Source organism: Ischnura elegans, assembly GCF_921293095.1.
Source record: "Ischnura elegans chromosome 13 unlocalized genomic scaffold, ioIscEleg1.1 SUPER_13_unloc_3, whole genome shotgun sequence".
Lineage (NCBI taxonomy): Eukaryota > Metazoa > Arthropoda > Insecta > Odonata > Coenagrionidae > Ischnura > Ischnura elegans.
In genome coordinates, this window is record NW_025791659.1 from 3,200,737 (window position 1) to 3,223,032 (window position 22,296).

General features: G+C 41.0%; 1 protein-coding gene across 1 annotated transcript in view; it reads right to left on the minus strand.

The window, feature by feature from the left end:
• The window catches only part of LOC124172799, a 175,997-nt gene that overhangs the window by 94,959 nt on the left and 58,742 nt on the right, over positions 1 to 22,296 (minus strand). Inside the window, exons 6-7 of the mRNA XM_046552283.1 lie at positions 21,195 to 21,434; positions 5,381 to 5,628 (exon numbers count right to left, since the gene is read on the minus strand). Coding sequence (XP_046408239.1) covers positions 5,381 to 5,628; positions 21,195 to 21,434 — 488 coding nt within the window. The remainder of the gene's footprint in view (positions 1 to 5,380; positions 5,629 to 21,194; positions 21,435 to 22,296) is intronic.

The window sequence follows — 22,296 nt, forward strand, 5'->3', positions numbered from 1 at the left end:
CGGATGCAAAATTCTCGATGCCAATCAGGTTGCATAATTTACTTTGCAAAAAAATTATGGATACCTGATAGCTATACAACGAAAAATCAGCGTCAAAAATAGCTGAACAGTAATTTGGCTTATTTAATTTTGCGTTCAAGTAAAAAAAAAAATATTTTCCATTTTTAGGCAGCAGGCAAAGATTCGGTGCATTCCGATCAGTCGCCGGGTGCACTTCTGCCGTGTCCGCGAGATTGCCTGCTTACCCTGGGTTCGGCTCCATTCATGTTAAAGCTCGATCAACTCACAAAATGTTCGTGTGATTGGTTACAGTTTACCTAAATTGTGACGTTAAAGCCTCAACACCGTCGCGGAATAAACTGCTACGAAGTCGTTGCATTTTCTCAGAGCAAGGGTAAGAAGGCAATACGATTTGCCTCTGTGTAGAGAGATCGATTCAGTAGTGATTCCGTGCCTTTAAGAGTATTATGATGGCAGAGAAAAGAAGTCACTACAGTGCCGCTTACAAAAGAAAAGTTATTCAGTGGAACCCCGATCTATCGTTCCCGCATTGATCATTTTTTTGCATTCATCGTTCGCCGTTTCTGGTCCCAAATTAAGTTCCATAGAGACAATGCATTTTTTCCCCCCATCTATCGTTCCCCGAAGTATCGTTTTCCCGCATTGATCACTTGAAGATCAAGGTCCCGACGAAAAATTATTCCCGCATCCATCATTTGACGAAAATGAGACGAAATGACTACGTGTCATTTATGGCTAATAACAACAGGCACACAAATTGAATCTTCCCTAGGAGATGGAACTACCATGGGGAGAAGCTCAGTGCCATGGGAAAGTAACATCAGCGCATTTCCCAAGATCCGTTATCCCCCTCCATTCAGCACTCTCCTCCCCACTCTGAAGCTTTCCTCTTATCCAAAATCAAACAAAAGGTCCCAGGTCTTGCAGGGATTGTATTACAAAGACCTTGGCTTCGAAAAAAATATCGAGTTACACGAGAACAATAGAAACGTGTTTCGCGCTCCCCCCTCTTCTCACTCACTGACCTTTTTCAGCCTAACTCCTTCAAAGTTCCCAGTTTATGGAGGTCAACTGCTGCATGAATCACCTATTAGCCCAAAAGGTATCTAACAATGATATTCAGCAATTGCTATTATGCTTTTATTAGATTGAAATGTTAGTAATTTGCACATAATTTAAAAAAAAACGAGACCAAACACGACGTATTCTGAGCAAGGAAATAAATGGAAAAATACGATGGTGATTTTTGGCGAAACGCGATATCCTCGTAGCTGAGCTTCTCGGCAGTTAATTCGGCATTTTGTTCCGAAAACATGATATCAGGTTGTTATCAGTTATCAATTTACGAGCTATACTATAAGTCTCACTTGTCAGAGTAACTGACGAAGGGATATCTTCTCAGGATTTTTGTTTCTCCCTACTAAAAACCCGAATTCATCTGCTCATCTGGCGCTACGCTAATTAGAAAAGAATGGGTATCTTTAGGGTAAAAAATTTCATGGCTTATTTCATTTCTTAGCTTTGAAAGAAAATATCAAGTTACAGGAGAATAATAGAATTGTGTTTCACCCTCCCCTCTTTCTCCCCCAATTACCTTTTTCTGCCTCCCTGCTTCGAAGTTCCCCATTTCTGGAGGTCAACTGCTGCATGAGTCATCTATTAGCTCAAAAGGTGTCTAAAAATGACTTTCGGCAATTGATACTACACATTTCATGGATTGAAATACAGAGAACTTGTTTAGTACGTTTCTGAAGGGACCACAAAAAATGAACGTACTAACCAGGAAAACGTGCTAAGGAGGAAAGTAAAAAATAGCAGTCAGGGTAATTACAATCTGTGGAAAAATCGTCATAATTACAATTACTACCGGTAATTCTCGTAGGATCGCCTTCCTGAACTCTTTTCACCTTTAAAACAAAGAAAATGGGTGCTACATTGAAAAACAATACCATGCGAATAAAAAATCACAATGTTTCATAGATTTCCGGAAGACAATTACATGAAAACGACGTCTTTCTCCCGTGATTTATCGTATATGTATTTATAGAAAGAGGACAAGTAAAGCTAAGTCATTTCTTTTTTGTCACAGCATACTCGGAGATTATAACAACAACCCTGAGTATGTCAACGGGTTGTTTTTAAACATCATAAAAATTGGACAAAATTATATTAACCTTAAATTACGGTAACAGCCATACACATTCGCTTCTGGAATAAAGCCATATCGATTGTTATAGCGATCGATATATCGAATAATAACACGCAAGATTATTAGATTACGACGTAATTACAAGAAGATTTTATTTTATACAGTTGAAATTTACTTTAAAAATTTGTTTATTGTCGTCTGCTTTCGTGCCGAGATCAAGTATTTTTAAGCTAAGCTTCGCGTGGAGATCCAGAGCATCGTCTGCTCCCGCAGCAGTAGTCAAATACGCACGTACTACGTAGCATTGACGTCGTGCAGTACTGCTTTAGATAAAGTGGAAATTGGATAAGGCTCATTTCTTCATCATGATAACTCGTGCGATAGCAACAATTGCCCACTCGTGAAATTTGTGCGCAGTGGGCACTCCAGAGGCAACAGAAGGTGAGGAGCTCGGGGTGGGGAAAATTGGGGCTTCTCATTGGCTGCAGTTTTGCATTGTCAGACATTCCTGATAAATGGCCATATTTTATAATTCATCGCATCATAAGAATTGAGAAATGCATTTGGATGAATCACGGTCGAAGAAAGATATGTGGAATGAATGCAAGAATGTTAATGGCTAGTAATAATAAATTAAATCATGAATTCGGAGCTTTACGACCCTTAAGAAGATACTGGAGAACGAATTGCGGGTTGCGTCACGGCTAGCAATTGAGCGTACTAACCAGGAAAGCGCAATTTTTTTCAAACGTACTAACCAGATGCTTTTACCTGTATTTTGTTCCGATGGTACTGGGACCGAGAGAAATCGTCGTACTTAGGAGGAAAACGTACTAAGGAGGAACGTACTAACCAAGTTCCACTGTATTAGTAATGTGCGCGTAGTTTAAAAAAGGATACGACCAAACACGACGTATTTCTGACTTTATTGAAGCATTTTACGCACCGAAATAAATGTCAAAATACAACGGAGACTTAGCATTCTGGCAAAACTCGATAACCTCGTAGATGAACTTCTCGGAAGTTGATGCGGTATTTTTCCGAAAACATATATCAATTTACAATTTATGAGTTATGCTCTATGAGAACCTCTATTGTCACAGTAACAGACGAATGGATATTTTCTCAGGATATTTGGTTTCTCCCTGCTAGCAATTCGAATTCATTTGCCCTTCTGGCGCTACGCTAATTAGAAAAGAATGGGTATCTTTACGACAAAATATTTCATGGTGCAGTCATATGGTCATGCTTCACCCTCTGCAGTATGCTCTGCATAAGCCATACGCGATAGCATCAGTTCCGAACTTCACCTCGTACGAGTGGTTCCCCACTCTCCAGGGCGGCTTGACTTCAAACCACCCATTGTTGTCCGCGTGAGTTTAATAAAGTCAGGTTTCATTTTCATTAGTTTAATTTTATTCGTCTTCGGACCATGGCCCCTTCGAAGAATCTATTGAGAACTTTAAGAGATGGACAGAAAATAATTGAACATGAAGAAAAGAATTCGGGCTAGAAGCACGTGAATATTGAGGAACGCCTTGGGATGTCCGCTATAACATGACGGTAGGGGTGGGGGTAGAGCGAGCTACCTGGTGAAAACAAGTAGAGAGATGAAACCGAGGATCCAGGTGGGCGTGCTGCTGACTATTAACGCAACATTGTTCACGTTTTCCACACTGCTTCAATTATATTTAAAATATATTTATTGGACAGGAACAATTCAAATAATAGGCTATTTTTGGCCTTTTTGATCCATCTCACAACCAATCACTGCGCCGGCGAAAGCGGTTGTTTTAGGCACAAATTGTACATTGCTCTCGTGAATGCGTGTACTGGAAATGGCGTTTGATGGATAAGAATTTTTACATCAGCAGAAATCCATAATAGCGTAAATGCCGAGTGGAGAAACATTTTTTAGTGAGGTGGCGTGTTTTTTGGAATATTTCAAAGAGATATTAGTCGAATCAGCAATATGACCTATGTGTCTTGATAAAGTACTACTATTCCTGTTATTATCTAAAATATTGTTTGAATCCTTTAATGAATGTCATAATTACTCGCCAAAATCCTGAGTTTCCTGGGACATAGGCAACCTAGCCAAACATCACCGCATTAATCGTTTTCCCGCATTCATCATTTATTCGTATCGTTATTAGGAAAAAAAATTTTTCCCTAGTGGAGTTCCAAAAAAGGGGGGTCTTAGAATCGCGTTCGTCTTAGATTCGTGCAAATACGGTAGTTACAAAAATATATTGAAAAGATCTTACCCTAGAGAATGTTACATCAAGTTGGCCATGAGAGAATACAGGGTCAGGCAGGAATAAGCCAGCTCTTTGCAAAGTCTGACCCTGAGCCTTGTTAATAGTCATCGCATAGGAAACCTTAATGGGAAATTGTCTGCAAGTCAAATTAAAAGGCATGGTGGGATCCGATGGCGTTAACTGTATTCCTGGGATGAGGACAATCTTGCCGGAATCCATTATTATTTTTTAATCGATTTTTTTTTCATTTTTTAAAACCAATTTTAGGAAACAATAGCAATATTTAGGAAGTATGATATGCCGTCGCATGTTCTCTGATAAATTCTGTTCATTTTGGTACCTCATTTGTAGAGTTTGGTTGGGTCACAAAGACTGTTTACATGTGCTACCCAGGAAAACAAAAAGGAGTAGTAATGGTCCTCTACATAAGGGTACAAAACTATATAACCTTTTACCAGAAGAATTGAGAAGTTTGTCTTCTGTAAATAATTTTAAAGTAAATCTGAAAAGATACCTGACTGGAAAGGCATTGTATAGTGTTGATGAATTTATTAACTATTGTAAAGAAAGTATGTAGTTTGATGTGTTAACCTATTAAATGAGAATTGTATACCTGTGCTTAAGGTTTTGTGCTGTGAAGTAAGTGTTGAAGTATACATGGCTGTTGTTCAGCTTTCACTATTGTGTGCTTGAAATTTGTAATGTAACTTTTTTATTTTAGGAAGATGTCTTTGTTTTTTTGAGTGAACATTATCTAAAATACCAATTATGTATTATACTTGACGAAGCCTATACCATTTACTTACTTGTATTGGTTCTTTTGGCTAATAAAACTATTATTATTATTATTATTATTATAAGTTGAGAAAAAGGTATCCATACAGTAGAAATAATATAGAGGATTATTACTATTACAAATACTGGTATATTTAAATTGCACATTGTTTACCTTCACACACGACAGTCTTCTCCGAAGGACCCTCCATTAACTTTGCTGGCTCAATTTCCCCGTCTGGCACAGTCTTGTTCTCCACAGCAACCAACACGTCATCACCAGCCTCCTTTGCACCTTCTGCAGTCTGCACAGCATCTGCTTTCTCAGCTGGTTCCAAGGCTTGGATTTCTTCCGATTCACTTTTTGCATGCTCATCCACCAATGACTCTACTGGTTCCTCAGGTCTATCTGGGGCTCTAGCACTGGGGCAAATAGTAATAACAATAATTATATAGTAAAACCTCTATGTAATGAACCTCTTTAGATCATAAACCTCCATACTTCATACCACCCCTATGGTCCCATCTGATTAACATGTAAATTTATAGGCATACCTCTTTGTAGTGAACCTCTTTATATCGTAAAACCTCCACTTATCATACCAAGGAGATACCCCCGAGACGGCCAAACTACCTCCACAAATCGTACCGAGACAACTAGAGACCATTAATGCAGCCACGATTATGTACATGGAATGACATTTTCAGCTATAAAAGTTTCACCCTTATTTTTTTTCTTATACACCTTTAATATGCTGTAATTTTCACGTTAACCATTAGTTGTGGCCATTTTGTTCCATATGAGAACATACCTAACAGTAAATAAGAAATAAACGTATCCAACTATCCTAATCATTTTAGGTGACTGTTGAATTAAGAGAGATCACAACATTTTCTCTCGAATCATGGTAAAAATTATTCATAGCGCTCGCTTTCTGTTATCATTGAATAATAAATACTTGTTCACTAATGCATGCATATTTGTTTTAATGTATAAATATAATGGTTTAATTTCATTTCCTTTCATTTCCAAAGGATATGAAAAAATGGTTCCTACCACTGAAACCTCTCTACAGTGAAGCTCTATACATCAAATTGCCCACATTTTGGTCCCCTCCATTACGATGTAAAGAGGTTTAACTGTATTAATAAATGAGTTCTTTAAGTGTAGATCTAGTGTTGAAAAAATTAAAATGAATTTTTTGCCAATGTTTGGTTTATTTTTACAACCAAGGGTACTGCATAGTACAGGTGGTCCTCAACTTTCGTACACTCGACTTTCGTACAATTCGCACTTTTGTATGTTCAAAATTGACACCTTTTACTTGACTTCCGTATGCTAAATTCGGACTTTCGGATGTTGGTCTGTAATTTCTATTTAATTCCGGCGATGTTTATTGCGCATCCCAACATTCAATTGTTTCAAATGGCAGTATATGCGAACAATACGAACGTATACAATGAAGGGAAATGTTGGCAGTTGACTCTAATCTAGGTGATTTATTTGGGAGAGAGACTGCCTGTTATAGGCTCCTTCATCAAGAGAAGAAGAAAGCCTTCATTGGAGAGATTTTTCAAAAAAGTTGACTAGACATCATCAAATAGCTGTCAATAAAACTAGTAAGATCTTTCTAACTGTGTTTTTTCGTTTGAGAGCAGTTTAATTCGTGTACACCTACACCAACGATATTGCACGAAATATCACCTGAATTCCATTTGTCTTTTGTCTTTTTTGAATAACATGCGCAATATATGCAATCACGAATGTCAGCTGCCGAATGTCGAATTTTGTTGTGAAAATTAAAAGGTATCCAGAGTGCAGGTTCATCAATTACATTTTGTTATGCTTCTTGATATGTATTTTTACTTACAGGGCTATTCTGTAACAGATAGCGGCTCCGCTATCACGACGAAGATGCTATTTCTGGTGCAATATTACGCCCCCCCGATTCACTATCTCAAAATTGCGGCCCCTAAGCGGAATTTGGGGTCGCTTTATAGCATCGACAATAACGCCAGCATTTGGCTCACGTTATTCCGATACCAGGGGCGGAGTTTTGTACAAGTCCAATCATATTTCTCGATTCTTTGCAATAAACAAATGAGACACTCCGAAAATGCAGCAGGATACTCGGCAGCCTGGGAAGAAGTTAAAAATACGATGTGGCTTGTGTTTGGAGATTTTGCTCTTTTTCTATCGGATATTTTCTAGCCTAAGTAAATAAGCGTCTATATTCAAGGGTTCAACAGTCGTCGACGGAAGAATATCGCCAATTTTTGAGCTTAATATATCGGAATTTACAAGTATAATTGTCTTGAAGAGGACTTCGTCCGCTACGCACTATTCGTTCACCTACGCCTATAATGATTATACTCTTATGATTAGTGGTGACGAAATTATTTTTACTAGTACGTTCATCTTCAGCCACGGCTTGTTTACATCGTTTGCCTCATTGCTCGCCGTAATTCTACGATGTCCACAGTTGTCCACAAGGGTAATTATTTAATTTTAAAACATTTTTGTCACTTGAAATCACATTTTAGGCCATTTTAAATACATTCGTTGAGGAAAACAGCTGTTTTCTAGATTACGCGGATGTCATGGAAGGAATCATCGCGAGTGCTGTGATCGTGAACTCGTGTGACATACTTTACGGTTTCTAATACGAATTTCTCGAGCAATGATTATGGAAGTGTCATCATGTTTGCATTTTGATACCAATTCCATGTTACTTCAAACAACTTAGCGTTGATATGACTCGGACTAAATATACTGCGGTACAGTGTAAATTTGTGATATGCCGCCAGAGGAATGATGTTGAAATGAAATGTATGCAGTTTTATGATGAATAATTCACTAAATGTTTCCTTGTTTCGAGCAATCATTCTGTTTATTTGCCCCTTTCTTCCGTTGGAAATCACGGTACTTATTAGTATATATTTGTATGCATTGTCAATTGCAGCGGTGCTGTCTGTGCTGTGTGATAGAATGCTTGCAAGGGCATTTATGAAGGTATGAGAGATATTTTCATGTTAAACCCCATTCTCTGCTGATGAGCTTGATCATAAATACTGTAAGAAATTTTCGTCGTCTGCAGTGCGCGGAACTGTTTTCGACCGTCATTTGTATCTTGCTCTCGGAGCTCGGAGATCTTGGATTTGTAGGTAATATCATAAAACCTAAAATTGGCTTTCGCTGACCGCTAGATAACGATGGAATAATTTAAAAAAGATACTTTAATCATTATTATGCCTAATAATAAGATATTTATAAATAACTCAATGAGTTACTCGACTTGTATTATTTGCCCTGCACTAATTTTCATACCGACTACAGATTTCACGGGGGCGATATATTACGCCCCCAAAATCGGCGTAATATAACGCGGTGCTATTTGCTGAATCAAAATCGATGCCATTTGAAAGAGGGAAATAGCGGCGGCGCAATAAAGCGCCCCCAAGATACAGAATAGCCCTGTTATGATGGAATAATAAGTGAAATGTCAACTTAAACGCCAATAGGAAGTTTCACTCGATAGCCAACGGAGTTCTTGTTTTTTTTAAACTTTTATTTACATTTTCTGCATACTTTCAAAAGAAATTACATTATTTGAGAAATTTTATTAACATATTATTAAAATTTAGTGAATTGAAATAAAATCCGTGAAAAAAAAAGGTTTTAGCATGTATGTTCCGCTCTTATGGAACATAACCCCTAATTAGTATGGAAGTCAATGGTTCGACTTTCGTACAAGTTTTTGGGATCGCATTGTGTGTGAAAGTTGGGGATCGCCTGTACTGTATATTATAGTGTGTGTACCATAAGCTGGCGCACGGGCCCGCGAAGTACCTGAGCCGCGAGCAAAGGACCGACAAAGAAAAACTGTATGGGACCGACGACACAGGTAGCTGGTGGGTCCGTTCGTCCGTCTCTTTATCCCCCCCCCGACGAAGACAACTAGCACCTCTAATAGAATTATTAACTTTTTTTACTCTCTCATTATATCTCAATCTAAATAGCATATTTGTAAAGTGCTATAGAAGCTAGGAAGAATGATATAAAACAAGAAGTGCTCCGATAAAAAATAATGAAATGGCGGAAAGTTATTTACTAGCCATTACACCCATGTCTCGTATAGCGCAATTTCCATATAGCGCAAATTTGTTCCTCGGGGAAACATTGCAACGCAGTGTAGCCTAATCACAAATCTTAAACCCTCTCGTGATAAAACGTGAACTTGCGCTAAGTACACACGAAATTTCTATCATTTTACGCATATTAATATAATTGCTTGCCTCAAATCTTCTTTTTTGTTTATATATTAATCGAAATCAATTGCTATGCGATGGCCAAAAGTATTACTCGTCATTGGGTCCAGATAACCGGCCTACCGAAGTAATTTATCTCGTCTCCTTAACAGAATGATAATAAATAATTTAGATCGTTAATTAAGCGTGGGGCTAGTGGAAATGAGTTTTTTTTCAGCAATACTGGTTGAGACATAATTTTTGCCGTCATAGGTTATCGGGCGATTGACTTCCAGGTAGAGAGTCTACGCTAAAGCCTTCAAGGTCATCGGTATTCACGGGGGAGAAATGCAGCGGTGGCCGAGTTGCGCATGAATAGCATCAATATATAAGAGGGTCCCCTGTAGAGTCTCAAACACAATAGCTTCGTTCCCTCCCCGATGTCGTAGGCCCTCTGCGTCTCAAGAATACAGTTCAGCAGTAGAAGGTGATTTCGATAGAGCCATGCAGAGTAAAAACCAAGAGAATATGGCAAAAAATAGGAATGCGGGTAGAAAAATCAAGAATTTATCAAGAAAAACCATAAACCTAGAAGAGAAATTGATATAGGCCCATTGCTTTCAAAATGGAGATCGTCAAAGCGATATTGCGTGGAAGTTTAAACGCACGATGCCTTATTCTGAATAAAGACGAAGTTAAAACATCAGTGACCTCAGCCGCACCAACTTCAACCAAGCGGTCTACACATACGGAAAATTCATAATGAATCAGTACAAAAAGATGAGAGTGGTAATCGCTCCGAGACATTTAGTGAAAGCTCGGGTTGGTTCCAGAATTTAAACGGCAAGCAGGTATTTTCAGTGCGGTGATATCAGGTGAATCTGCAAGTGTTGATAGCGCAGTCACCACAACATTTTCTGATGAACTCCAAGCTGTGATTGAAAGTGGCTCCTTTCCCCCTCTACTACTTTTTAGTGTTGACGAGACAATATCCTTTTGGAAAAAAATGCATTCTCGTTCATTCATTTTCAGGGCAGTTAAAGACTGTTTCACGTAGCTGCTAATGACTCGCAGGACTTCAAATTAAAATGATTTATCATTCATAAACTCTGCTAGCTATGAAATGGCATTCAAAGTAGCATTTGCCTGTCACTTCGATGCGCGACAAAAGGGCCTGGGTGACACAATAGTTGTTTTTAGACTGGTTTGAAAAATCGTCAACTGCCGGCAATGCATTACGAACCCCTGAGATAGCAGATGTTAGCCCACCCGCACGACAGGAGGGAATTTCAAAAGCACGTAAGAATTTTTTTTAACATGAATAAGAGTCTTCAAATGCGTGCATACTATCTTTAAAGATGTTTTAAACTATAAACATTTGTATAAATAATGTTTTCTAAGGCTATTTATGGGAATATATATGTTTTAGAGGAAATTCAATACCCAAGACCTATGCTACCAGGAACACATCCCTATCTTCCCAATGTTAAAACGCTCTCGTATAGCGCAAAGACCCCAAGGAACGCATCCCTTGCACTATACGAGACATGGGTGTATATTGTATGTTTTGTTTTAACTTTCACTTTTTTTTTGTTTAGCCCCTTCTGGTAAGGAAAGGTGCCCAAATCGATACCACCACTGCAAAATCACTCAACAATCGCCCACTGAATCAACTCTGCTCATCTAGTAGCCCAACAATACAAATCTGTTCAGCTGGCAGTGTCCAGAGCATAAACGCTCACCTCCAAGCTTGGAGAATAGGTGAGGAGCGGTTATGCTCCGGACACTGCCAGCTGAGCGGATTCGTATTGTTGGGCTATTAGATGAGCAGAGTTCATTCAGTGGGCAATTGTTGAGTGATTTTGCAGTGGTGGTATCGAAATGCAAGACATCTGTGCAGCAACGAAAATTATAGGAAACCGCTGCAAGTAGTTGAGCAATGGTTAAGCATTTAAACAGGATTCCCACTCAAACTAAATTATTAAATTAACAGTTTTTTTACAGGTTTTCACGGTCTAAATGTCATCATAATTCACGGTTTTCAGATAAGGCATTTTAGGAAGAAATATTGATCACGTAACAATCATCCGTCGCACGTTCACTAAAAAGGTAACAAACGCAACAGATGTCTTGAATGCAAACGCAGTAATGAAAGTGCCATCTCTAATGACATCACCTATAGTTAGCAAAATTCAGGTCCGGCTAAAAGGTTGTGAGTGGGAAAATGGAGAGAGCAGGGTGGCAGGTAGAAGTGAAGAAGAGCCTGATATTTTGCCAGGGTTAATGTCTTCCAATCGCAGGCTTTAGGTCAATGTGCTGTCATGGCACACACGGACCAATCAATAGTTGCGCTTCGAATACACTTGTGCAGATAAATGCGTGGACAGTATCTGCACGTGACTCGGCCTTGAAACATGATCCAATTGCCGGCCTCGGTGGCGGCGAGGTAAAGTCCTCACCTGCCAAACATGAGGTCACGGGTTCGAATCCCGCCTGGGTAAGTTCCCCTTATCCAGGGCATGGTCGTTCGTGTACGTTTCATTGTTGAATTTGTTGAATACCCCGATTTAAAATGGCCTACGAGAGCTGTATTCGGAGGTTTAGGAATAAAATAAAAATAAAATAAAATAAAATAAATATCGATTTTTCTTTTAATCTGTCTATCGTAGTTCTACAATCATGTTTGAGAGATTTCTATGGTTTCATGACAAGATTCACGGCTATTTCCAGGTTTTTTTCACAGTAGACGAAATTCACAGCTGTGAATGTGCTGTGTGCACACGGACTAATTAATAGTTGCGCTTTCGAATACACGTGTGCAGAAAAATGTGTGGACAGTATCTGCACGTGACTCGGCCTTGAAACATGATCGAAACATCGATTTTTCTTTTAATCTGTCTATCGTAGTTCTACAATCAAGTTTGAGAGATTTCTAAGGTTTTATGACAAAATTCACGGCTATACGGCTTATTCACTGTTTTAAGGTTTTCACGGTTGAGTAGGAGACCTGTGAAAGTCTTGTCTTGACTGCACAGACAAGACTCTAGCACAGCACTAATAGGGTATTTTCCTTCATTAAAGAAAATGAAAGGCATTGATTGCGATTTGTTACCCACCATAAGTGTATTCATAATATACAAATTATTTGGTTTTAGAAATACCGGTTTAGACGAATGGCAATGGTCAATTTTATCCTTATTTGAAAAAGGCCAGATTGGCACCCATGCGATGCCACTCCACGTGACGTCAGAGGGACCTAGTTTCTATACGAGTAGTCAGGAGTTTTACATCGTCTGAGATTACTAATGCATGCATTAGGCACAGAGAAACATCAGGGAAACATCTCTTAAAAATCACCTATTAAAATTGCATATGGTCAAAGTTTCCTTCAAGACAAGGGCCGTGTTCCAATCCACCGTAAATGCACTCTTGTGCTCTTTCCCGCACTTTTCGATCGTCACATTTCGGAAGTGACATCACGTAGTGCAATTCCAATCCCCTCTACGTTCTGCTGTGAAGAGCGCATAGTCGAAGAGCACGACAGAGTGCAAGGATTCACCCTTACTAGCTCTTCAGCCCTTCGTCTACCGCCGTTGAGGTGGAATTTTCGTGGATTCGGATGCGATTTGATTCGGTTCTTTAAATCATTTATAAGGAATCGAGTGAATATCGAATACGAATGAATCTTGAATAGATGTGAATTTAAGGGTGTCCAGCGACCGGGAAAGTCGGGAATTATGCATGAATTTTTGATCCAACCCGGAACTGTAGAAACATTTACAGTGAGTCCTCGTTTAACGTCACTTACCGTTCCTGAAAAATGTGACGATAAACGAAATGACGTTAATCGAAGCATAATATCCCATAAGAAACAATGTATAAAAGTGAATATCGGCTCCTAGACCTCAAATTCCTACGCAAAAAATTTTTAGCGTATCATATCTGGGGCATTTTTTACGGGGGGAATGCCAAACTATCGCATAAATACCAGTTCATGTCTTCATCGACAACAATAGCAGCAGTGACGTAAATCCTTCTCCATTTTTGTATCTTCCAGCATTTGCTTTTCGGCTTCTCTATGGTGGTCGCCCGGGCGAGCGTCGCCTGGGCATCATCATTGCTGAAACATCGTCGCAGTTACAGGAACCAAAATTATTGTGAACTCGGCGAAAAAAGTGACGACAAATACTTAGAGTTCTACACGGAAAAATGCCTTGAAATCACTTTTTAGGTTCCTGAAAACCATTATGTCAAGTAAAACCTTGCGCACCTACGTAAGAATTCATTTTGCAGAAATTTTTGCTAATACTGTAATCGCAATTAAAAATAAACACACCGTTTTACACTTTGCTTAGACTGACTGTATTACCGCCCACAAAACCTACAACGCCCGCCGCTTCGCCTTTTTTTCGTGCGAAATTTAAAAGACTTGACATTATTGCGAAGCGTAGGTGCGATAAACGAATGACGGTCTCAAAATTTTCGTGACGTTATCGCGAAATGACGTTAAACGGGGTGACATAGAACGAGGACTCACTGTATATCAAATTCATTTCACAGATAGTTTTTCCAGTTCAACGCCCATTTTCTGGTATAAATATGATCGTTGTAGATTTAAGTGCAGTAGCTAAGAAGAGTTTTTTCAGCCGCAACGAAACGTGCAATGTCAGACGAGACAACAGAACTGAAATATACTAATATATGTACACTATCTGAATGAATGTAAATATCTAACTATGTACTCAAGTAAGATTCAAAAACACGAAGAATAGAATGCCAGGTGATGTCGACATCTAGTTACGAGTTTGAAGCAGCTCGTCAGGCTTGCTGTGAATAATTTCAATGCTAACAAACGTATTCAATGTGTTAACTAACGTATCTCTTTTCCTTGTAAATACATGTATATGATAATGATGTAAGTCGTCTTCGCCGACGGTAAAGGGGTTCGGGGGAAACAAAGCAGGGAACAAGTCCAAATTCTCTCACACAAGCAACTTCCTTTATTCAGTCCAAGCCGTACACACTGTTTCGCTGCCAAACCCCAACTGCCTCTCCTAGCCGCCACCAGCCCCACGACCCTGGAGTCACCGAAAGAGATCATTTGTTAAGCGACTCTTCTGATGACAGCAGAAATGTGCTTAATGGCTGGGTCCCAAACGAAGTCCGTTCAAGGCGACCCTCGTCGGAGACCCTCGTCGTCTCGCAGCTTATAATAATCTTAATGAAAGAGCGCTTACATCCACATCCCTCCCAAAGTGAGTTGCTGACTCTCCCGGATCTCGCTCTTCCTCTCTCGGTCAAGGGAATTATTGACCCCCCAATTGAGAGTTCCCCCTTTTTCACGTCAATAACGGCCCCCGTTTCACGAAGGAAGTCAATACCAATAAGGCCTTCATACCCGCCCAAGGTGTCCACTATAAGGAGTGATTGGATATAATTAAGTGCACTGGAGGGGATCGTGTGGTTTGATAAATCAGTGGGTGCGGTGACGACCATGAGAGGATTTACGACGGGGGGCGTGGCTTCCACCGCCAGAGGGGGCGGGCCCGGAATTATGTCATGGGAACGACCGAGGGACGTGTCGACAGCCGGCCCGGAAGGGAAGCCAGAGGTCGCCGAGAGAAATTTTGACAGCCCTGGGGCGGGAAAACCAAGGAGGAGAGATAGGCGGCAGCGCGGAAGGAAGCGGCGGAGGGCGGGCGGAATGGCTATCCTGCCGACGGACTCTTCGGTGGGACAGGCGGAGGGGTTGGAGGGGCTGGAGGGGCCTGATTTCGTGGGTCATGAGGGACCTTGGAGCCGCCGGCCACGTGTGGATGTGCCGGTTCGACTCCCAGCGGCGGAAGTAATCCCAGCCCGTTCATCGAAGTTCGTATCCCTCCTCTTACCCGGGCGGGAGTGGACGGAGGGAGAAGAATGCGTGCTGGAGCCGGCTCTCGAGATGGAGGAGTGTTTAGTTGCCCGGTGTTTGTGTCGAGTGGACGGGGAGGGAAGCGCGAAGGTGCGCGTGAGTAATTATGGGGAGGCGGCAGTAAATCTATGCAAGGGCACAGTGGTGGCGACAGTGAGCGATGTACATTTTGTTTCAAATGAAAGATTCTGCGGGGATGATAGTGAGGGTGCATGCAATAGGAACGTGCGCTCTGTGGAGAGTACGAGTCTGTGCGAGCTTTCGGATAGTGACATTGAAGGGAAATTGACGCACCTGAATAGGGGGGAAAAAGCTGTTATGCATCCCCTAATAGGAAGGTACAGGCATTTGTTTTCATTAACGGGAACACCCCCTGCGACCCACTTGGTGGAGCATCATATTCCTACAGGTGACGCCCATCCCATTTATCGGAGACCCTATCGCACTCCGCATCACCTAAAGCCTGTAGTGGAGGAGTTTGTGAAGGAACAGTTGGAAGGGGGAATAATATCGCCTAGTCACAGCCCTTGGGCCTCACCCGTTGTGATCGTGCCAAAGAAATCTGAGGACGGAAAGCCTAAGTACCGGTTCTGCATAGACTACCGTGCTTTAAATGCAATTACTAAACCGGATGTATACCCACTTCCAAACATTACGGAAACCTTAGACTATTTGGGGGGGTGTAGGTATTTCTCGACCCTCGATCTAACGGCTGGTTATCACCAAATTCCCATGGCCCCTGAGTCACGCGAGAAGACTGCCTTTATTGTAAATAGTGGATTATACGAATACCAACGTATGCCAATGGGACTAAGAAACGCGCCAAGTGTATTCCAACGTATGATGGACGGAGTCTTCAAGGGAATTATTGACCCCCCAATTGAGAGTTCCTCCTTTTTCACGTCAATAACGGCCCCCGTTTCACGAAGGAAGTCAATACCAATAAGGCCTTCATACCCGCCCAAGGTGTCCACTACTTGGGCCCGAAGATTATGCACATCGCTTCCGAACCATACCGGAAGCACTACCTCTCCGTAATTCCAAATACATCTACCCGTCAGACCCTTTATCCTAAAACCAGACCTACGTGGAACTTGTCCCCCATAGCACTCCTTAGTCACTAGACTCACCTGGGCCCCAGTGTCCACTAACATACGCCGCCTCTTATATTCACACGTGACAATCACCGCTAAGTCCTCCATTCCCCCTTCACGGTGCACACATGGAATCAAAGTCTTTACCGGGGGCCTTGGCGGGCGGCCTGCTCGGCCCCGGAAACGTTTAAAGACGGCTCAACGCGCCCCCCGACGCGCATCCGCCCTCCCACTCGGCAATTCCTCGCCCAATGTCCTTGTCCACCGCAGTTAAAGCACCGCATTCCACCCCTGTTTGCACACTCTCTCGCAAAATGGCCGGGTTGCCCACAAGCATGACAGACTCCCTTACGCATCGTGAAAACGTTTCTCTCTTCCGTCTCTGGATGAGCCCTCCGCTCTGCCTCGCATATACGCACGGCCACATTAACGGCTGCGTCGAAGGTTTCCGGCATCGCGAGGCGCGTATGTTCCCCCACTCTGCCCGGCAGGCTGTTTAAAAACGCGTCCAAAGCCCTTTCATCCACTTCGGATTGGCGTATCGCGGCCGCTGCGGCATCTTCCTCCTCCTTCCACGTGTGGCTGTTCAATTCACGAATGCGGTCCGCAAATTCCTCGATCCACTCCCTGGGTGCCATGCGGACGCAAGCAAGCATCTCTCTGTAGAACCGTCGGTTTTTAACCCCCCGGTACCTTTCTAACAGAGACTTCCGAGCGTCATCATATGTTTTAACAGCCCCTGCTCTCTCCTTCGCCCGCAGGTGCTCTAGTGCCCCCCCGCGGGTGCGTAAGGTGATCACACTTAGCTTGTCGTCGTCGCTCCAACCACTAAGTTTCGCCACCTGCTCCACTTGAGAGAAGAATGTCTCCACGTTCTCCCCCACGGCGCCAGAGAAATACTCAATGGAGGATACCATCGAGAATGACTTCCCCGTGATTTGTCCTTCCCCCTTCGTGTTATCCGCACGGGCCCGAAAACCTTCGTTCTCTTCCTTGAGAATCCTTAGTTGCGCGGATAGCTCATCCACCGCCTGCTGGAGGTCCATCTCGCCGCCCGATAAGCTGATCCGACCCGTCATTCTTGATTTATTTGTGACTTGATATGCAGTTGCTTCCCCTAATATTTAGCAAAGATCCCCCACTTCGGACACCAAATGTAAGTCGTCTTCGCCGACGGTAAAGGAGTTCGGGGGAAACAAAGCAGGGAACAAGTCCAAATTCTCTCACACAAGCAACTTCCTTTATTCAGTCCAAGCCGTACACACTGTTTCGCTGCCAAATCCCAACTGCCTCTCCTAGCCGCCACCAGCCCCACGACCCTGGAGTCACCGAAAGAGATCATTTGTTGAGCGACTCTTCCGATGACAGCAGGAATGTGCTTAATGGCTGGGTCCCAAACGAAGTCCGTTCAAGGCGACCCTCGTCGGAGACCCTCGTCGTCTCGCAGCTTATAATAATCTTAATGAAAGAGCGTTTACAATGATATAACATGAAATCACTTCAATGATTTAAAATCATGTAAGAGATTCGGGTGTTTTAAAATTTGTATATATCGCAGTAATCACGTAAGATTAACCTGGGAATTTGTAAAATTTCCCTGGAGAAGCTGGAATTTTGCATGAAGTTTTCTGCTTTGGCTGGACGCCCTAAATCTGTCGACTTACTGCATTTCAAATATTATGACGGGTACCTATTTACAGTGATTATAATTTTTGATTTTAACTATATCTTTAATAAATTGTTTTCAGATATAAAAACCACTTAAATTTGTCTCAATGTATGAAATTGGTTGCCTACACGAAATTAGTAGCCTACAATTGATAAATCTGTCGCCTATGCCATATTTTATTCGTTATAACTTCTGCAATTCCATTTATAAGTACATATAAGCTTATACACCCATGTCTCGTATAGCGCAATTTCGTTCCTTGGGGGAAACATCGCAACGCAGTGTATAGCCTAATCAAAAAACTTAAACGCTCGATAAAACGTGAAAAGTACACACAAAATTGCTATCATTTTACGCATATTAATATTATTACCTACCTCAAATCTTCTTTTTTGTTTAAATATCAATCGAAATTCATTGCTGCGCGATTGCCAAAAGTATTACTCGTCATTGGGTCTAGATAGCCGGCCTACCGAAGATTTATCTCGTCTCCTTAACAGAATGATAATAAATAATTTAGATCGTTAATTAAGCGTGGGGCTAGTGGAAATGAGTTTTTTTTCAGCAATACTGGTTGAGACGTAATTTTTGCCGTCATAGGTTATTGGGCGATTGACTTCCAGGTAGAGAGTCTACGCTAAAGCCTTCAAGGTCATCGGTATTCACGGGGGAGAAATGCAGCGGTGGCCGAGTTGCGCATGAATAGCATCAATATATAAGAGGGTCCCCTGTAGAGTCTCAAACACAATAGCTTCGTTCCCTCCCCGATGCCGTAGGCCCTCTGCGTCTCAAGAATACAGTTCAGCAGTAGAAGGTGATTTCGATAGAGCCATGCAGAGTAAAAACCAAGAGAAAATGGCAAAAAATAGGAATGCGGGTAGAAAAATCAAGAATTTATCAAGAAAAAACATAAACCTAGAAGAGAAATTGATATAGGTCAATTGCTTTGAAAATGGAGAACGTCAAAGCGATATTGTGCATAAGTTTAAACGCACGATGCCTTATTCTGAATAAAGACGAAGTTAAAACATCAGTGACCTCAGCCGCACCAACTTCAACCAAGCGGTCTACACATACGGAAAATTCATAGTGAATCAGTACAAAAAGATGAGAGTGGTAATCGCTCCGAGACATTTAGTGAAAGCTCCGGTTGGTTCCAGAATTTAAACGGCAAGCAGGTATTTTCAGTGCGGCGATATCAGGTGAATCTGCAAGTGTTGATAGCTCAGTCACCACAACATTTTCTGATGAACTCCAAGCTGTGATTGAAAGTGGCTCCTTTCCCCCTCAACTACTTTTTAGTGTTGACGAGACGATATTCTTTTGGAAAAAAATGCATTCTCGTTCATTCATTTTCAGGGCAGTTAAAGACTGTTTCACGTAGCTGCTAATGACTCGCAGGACTTCAAATTAAAATGATTTATCATTCATAAACTCCGCTAGCTATAAAATGGCATTCAAAGTAGCATTTGCCTGTAATTTCGATGAGCGACAAAAGGGCCTGGGTGACACAATAGTTGTTTTTAGACTGGTTTGAAAAATCGTCAACTGCCGGCAATGCATTACGAACCCCTGAGATAGCAGATGTTAGCCCACCCGCACTACAGGAGGGAATTTCAAAAGCACGTACAAATTTTTTTTTACCGTGAATAAAAGTCTTTGAATGCGTGCCCACTATCTTTAAAGATACTTTAAACTATAAAATTTACATAAATAAGGTATTTTAATGCTATTTATGGGAATATATATGGTTTAGAGGGTATTAGATACCCAACACCTATGCTACCAGGAACACATCCCTATCTTCCCACTGTTAAAACGCTCTCGTTTAACGCAAATTCGTATAGTGCAAAGACCCCAAGGAACGCATCCCTTGCGCTATACGAGACATGGGTGTATATAAGTACATATATTTATAAGGCAATAAATTATTGCAACACTCACTTCATAACAACAACAACATTGCACTATTTTCTTACCCTCCAAATTTGTTACTAAACTTTTTTCAGTTTCGAAATCTGCCAGTTGACAGTGGTGGCACTACTTGCAATCAGAGCAGGAAAGAGCACAAGAGCCGTTTAGAGTGTAAGAGCGTAGAGTGCACCCTAGGAATTGGAACACGGTCAAGACTCTCACACAGCACTGATTACATCCCATTTTCGAATAATAGTTGCGCTTTCGAATACACGTGTGCATGTAAATGCGTGGACATTGCCTGCACGTGAATGACCTTGAAACGTGATTTTAAACATCGTTTTTTCTTTTAATCCGTCTATCGTTGTTCTACAATCAAGTTTGGGAGGATTTTAAGGTTTTATGGTGAAAATCATGGCTTTTTCCAGGTTTTTTCACGGTAGACGAAATTCACAGCTTATTCACGGTTTTAGGGCTTTCGAAGTTGAGTGGGAACCCTGACCATGTACAAATAGAGAATGTACATGTCAAGAATATGCAGAGTAAATTCTTGGTGCACATCAATCAGGGTTTAGAAGACAAAGGTCGACCACTGATCAACTTTTTACTATCCGAGAATCCCCTTCAAAGTCATGGGAGTCTGACAAGTGTGTTCACCTCCTGTTTGTCCACTTTTGAAAAGCATATGACAGTGTAGATAGAGTTCAATTGTGGACATGCCTACAATGGTTGGGAATCCCTGAGAAATTGATTAACTAGGCAAAACCATGCACAGAAGAATCTAAATTCTACGTTAGAATCAACAGTGAACGGTCCAGAGAATTTGATTTACCAATTTGAGATAGAAAAGGTGACTGACTCACTCCTATATTATTAAATCTAGCTTTAGAAAGTTCCCTACAAAAGGTTAAATTGCTACATCAAGGTATAGAAGTAGAGACAAAAGTCAATGTTTTAGCCTTCACAGATGTCATAGCACTGCTAGGAGAAGATGAAAATAGTGCAAAAAATCCACATCCACGAAATTCACGGCTTATTCACGGTTTTAAGGTTTTCACGGCTGAGTGGGAACCCTGTTAAAAAACTTTTTCCTGCATTCAGAGAGCAAAACATATAAAAATGTCCCCACAGTCTAAGGATCAATGGCAAATACCTCTGCGGGAGGACCATGGCCTGTTTTTCTTCAAGACTGTTTTCTTCTTCAGCTTCCTCGGCCACTACTTCAGACGTTTCATTTTGAATGTTCGCCTTCGTCTGCCCCAGAACATCCTCCACACTCGGACATATTTCCACCTCTTCAGGGACGACAACCGGCCGCTGAGAAACAGAAGCTGTGGGCCCCCTGTTCTCTTGAATTGTCAACTCAGGAGTGTGTGACACACTTGAAGATGGCCTGAGAAAAGAGATCACCGTTATAGCACCATTCCATGTTACCGTATTTCTCCAAATATAGTCCCCCTCTGAATATAGTCCCCCCCCCTAATTTTGAGGTTTCGGTTTCGGGAAAAGTTAAAAAAAATGCGTCTGAATATAGTCCCCCCATTTACTTTTACCACAGGCATTTTTGGAAAAAAAGGGGGAACTATTTTCAGACATATACGGAATTTAGTCATTGAGGTTATTCCCTGTACATAAAGTTATAAATTACTCTAAGCATAAATACCTAAGATATAAGATAAAAAATATATGTTCACTCAATTTAAAGTAAGAAAATGGAGGGTATTAAAAATTAAAAATTTAATATACACAGGATTTCACACTCTTATAATATTACCATTACCATGCATAAGAAAACAATACTTCACAATAAGATTCATTCAATCAGCTAGAATCAGACTTAACTTCAACTATATACACATACTTACAAGTTTAATTACACCCTAGAGCAATAAAACATTTAAAATCGCATTTAAATGTATCACTTCCAGATTAAAAAGTTAATATTAGCTGCATTACTGGTTGCATTAGTTTTTTCCAGAAAGTGATAAAGTCTGAACGGATTTTCGCTACAGTTCTGACAAAGAGCAAAGAAATAGAGGAAACATGTAGGTGTGTTGCAGGAAGGTATCACAAGTTTGATAGGATACTTAGAAAATTTTAATTTCAAATTTTTAACAAATGATGAGTTACTTTTGGAAAAAGTGTGAAAACATGTACTAGGCATCACAAATCATAAGATCACGTCCTTAAAATAGTAATTAAAAAAAAAAATACAAATTTTTGCCAATAAGTCAGCCACAGGGCATTTTCTCCAA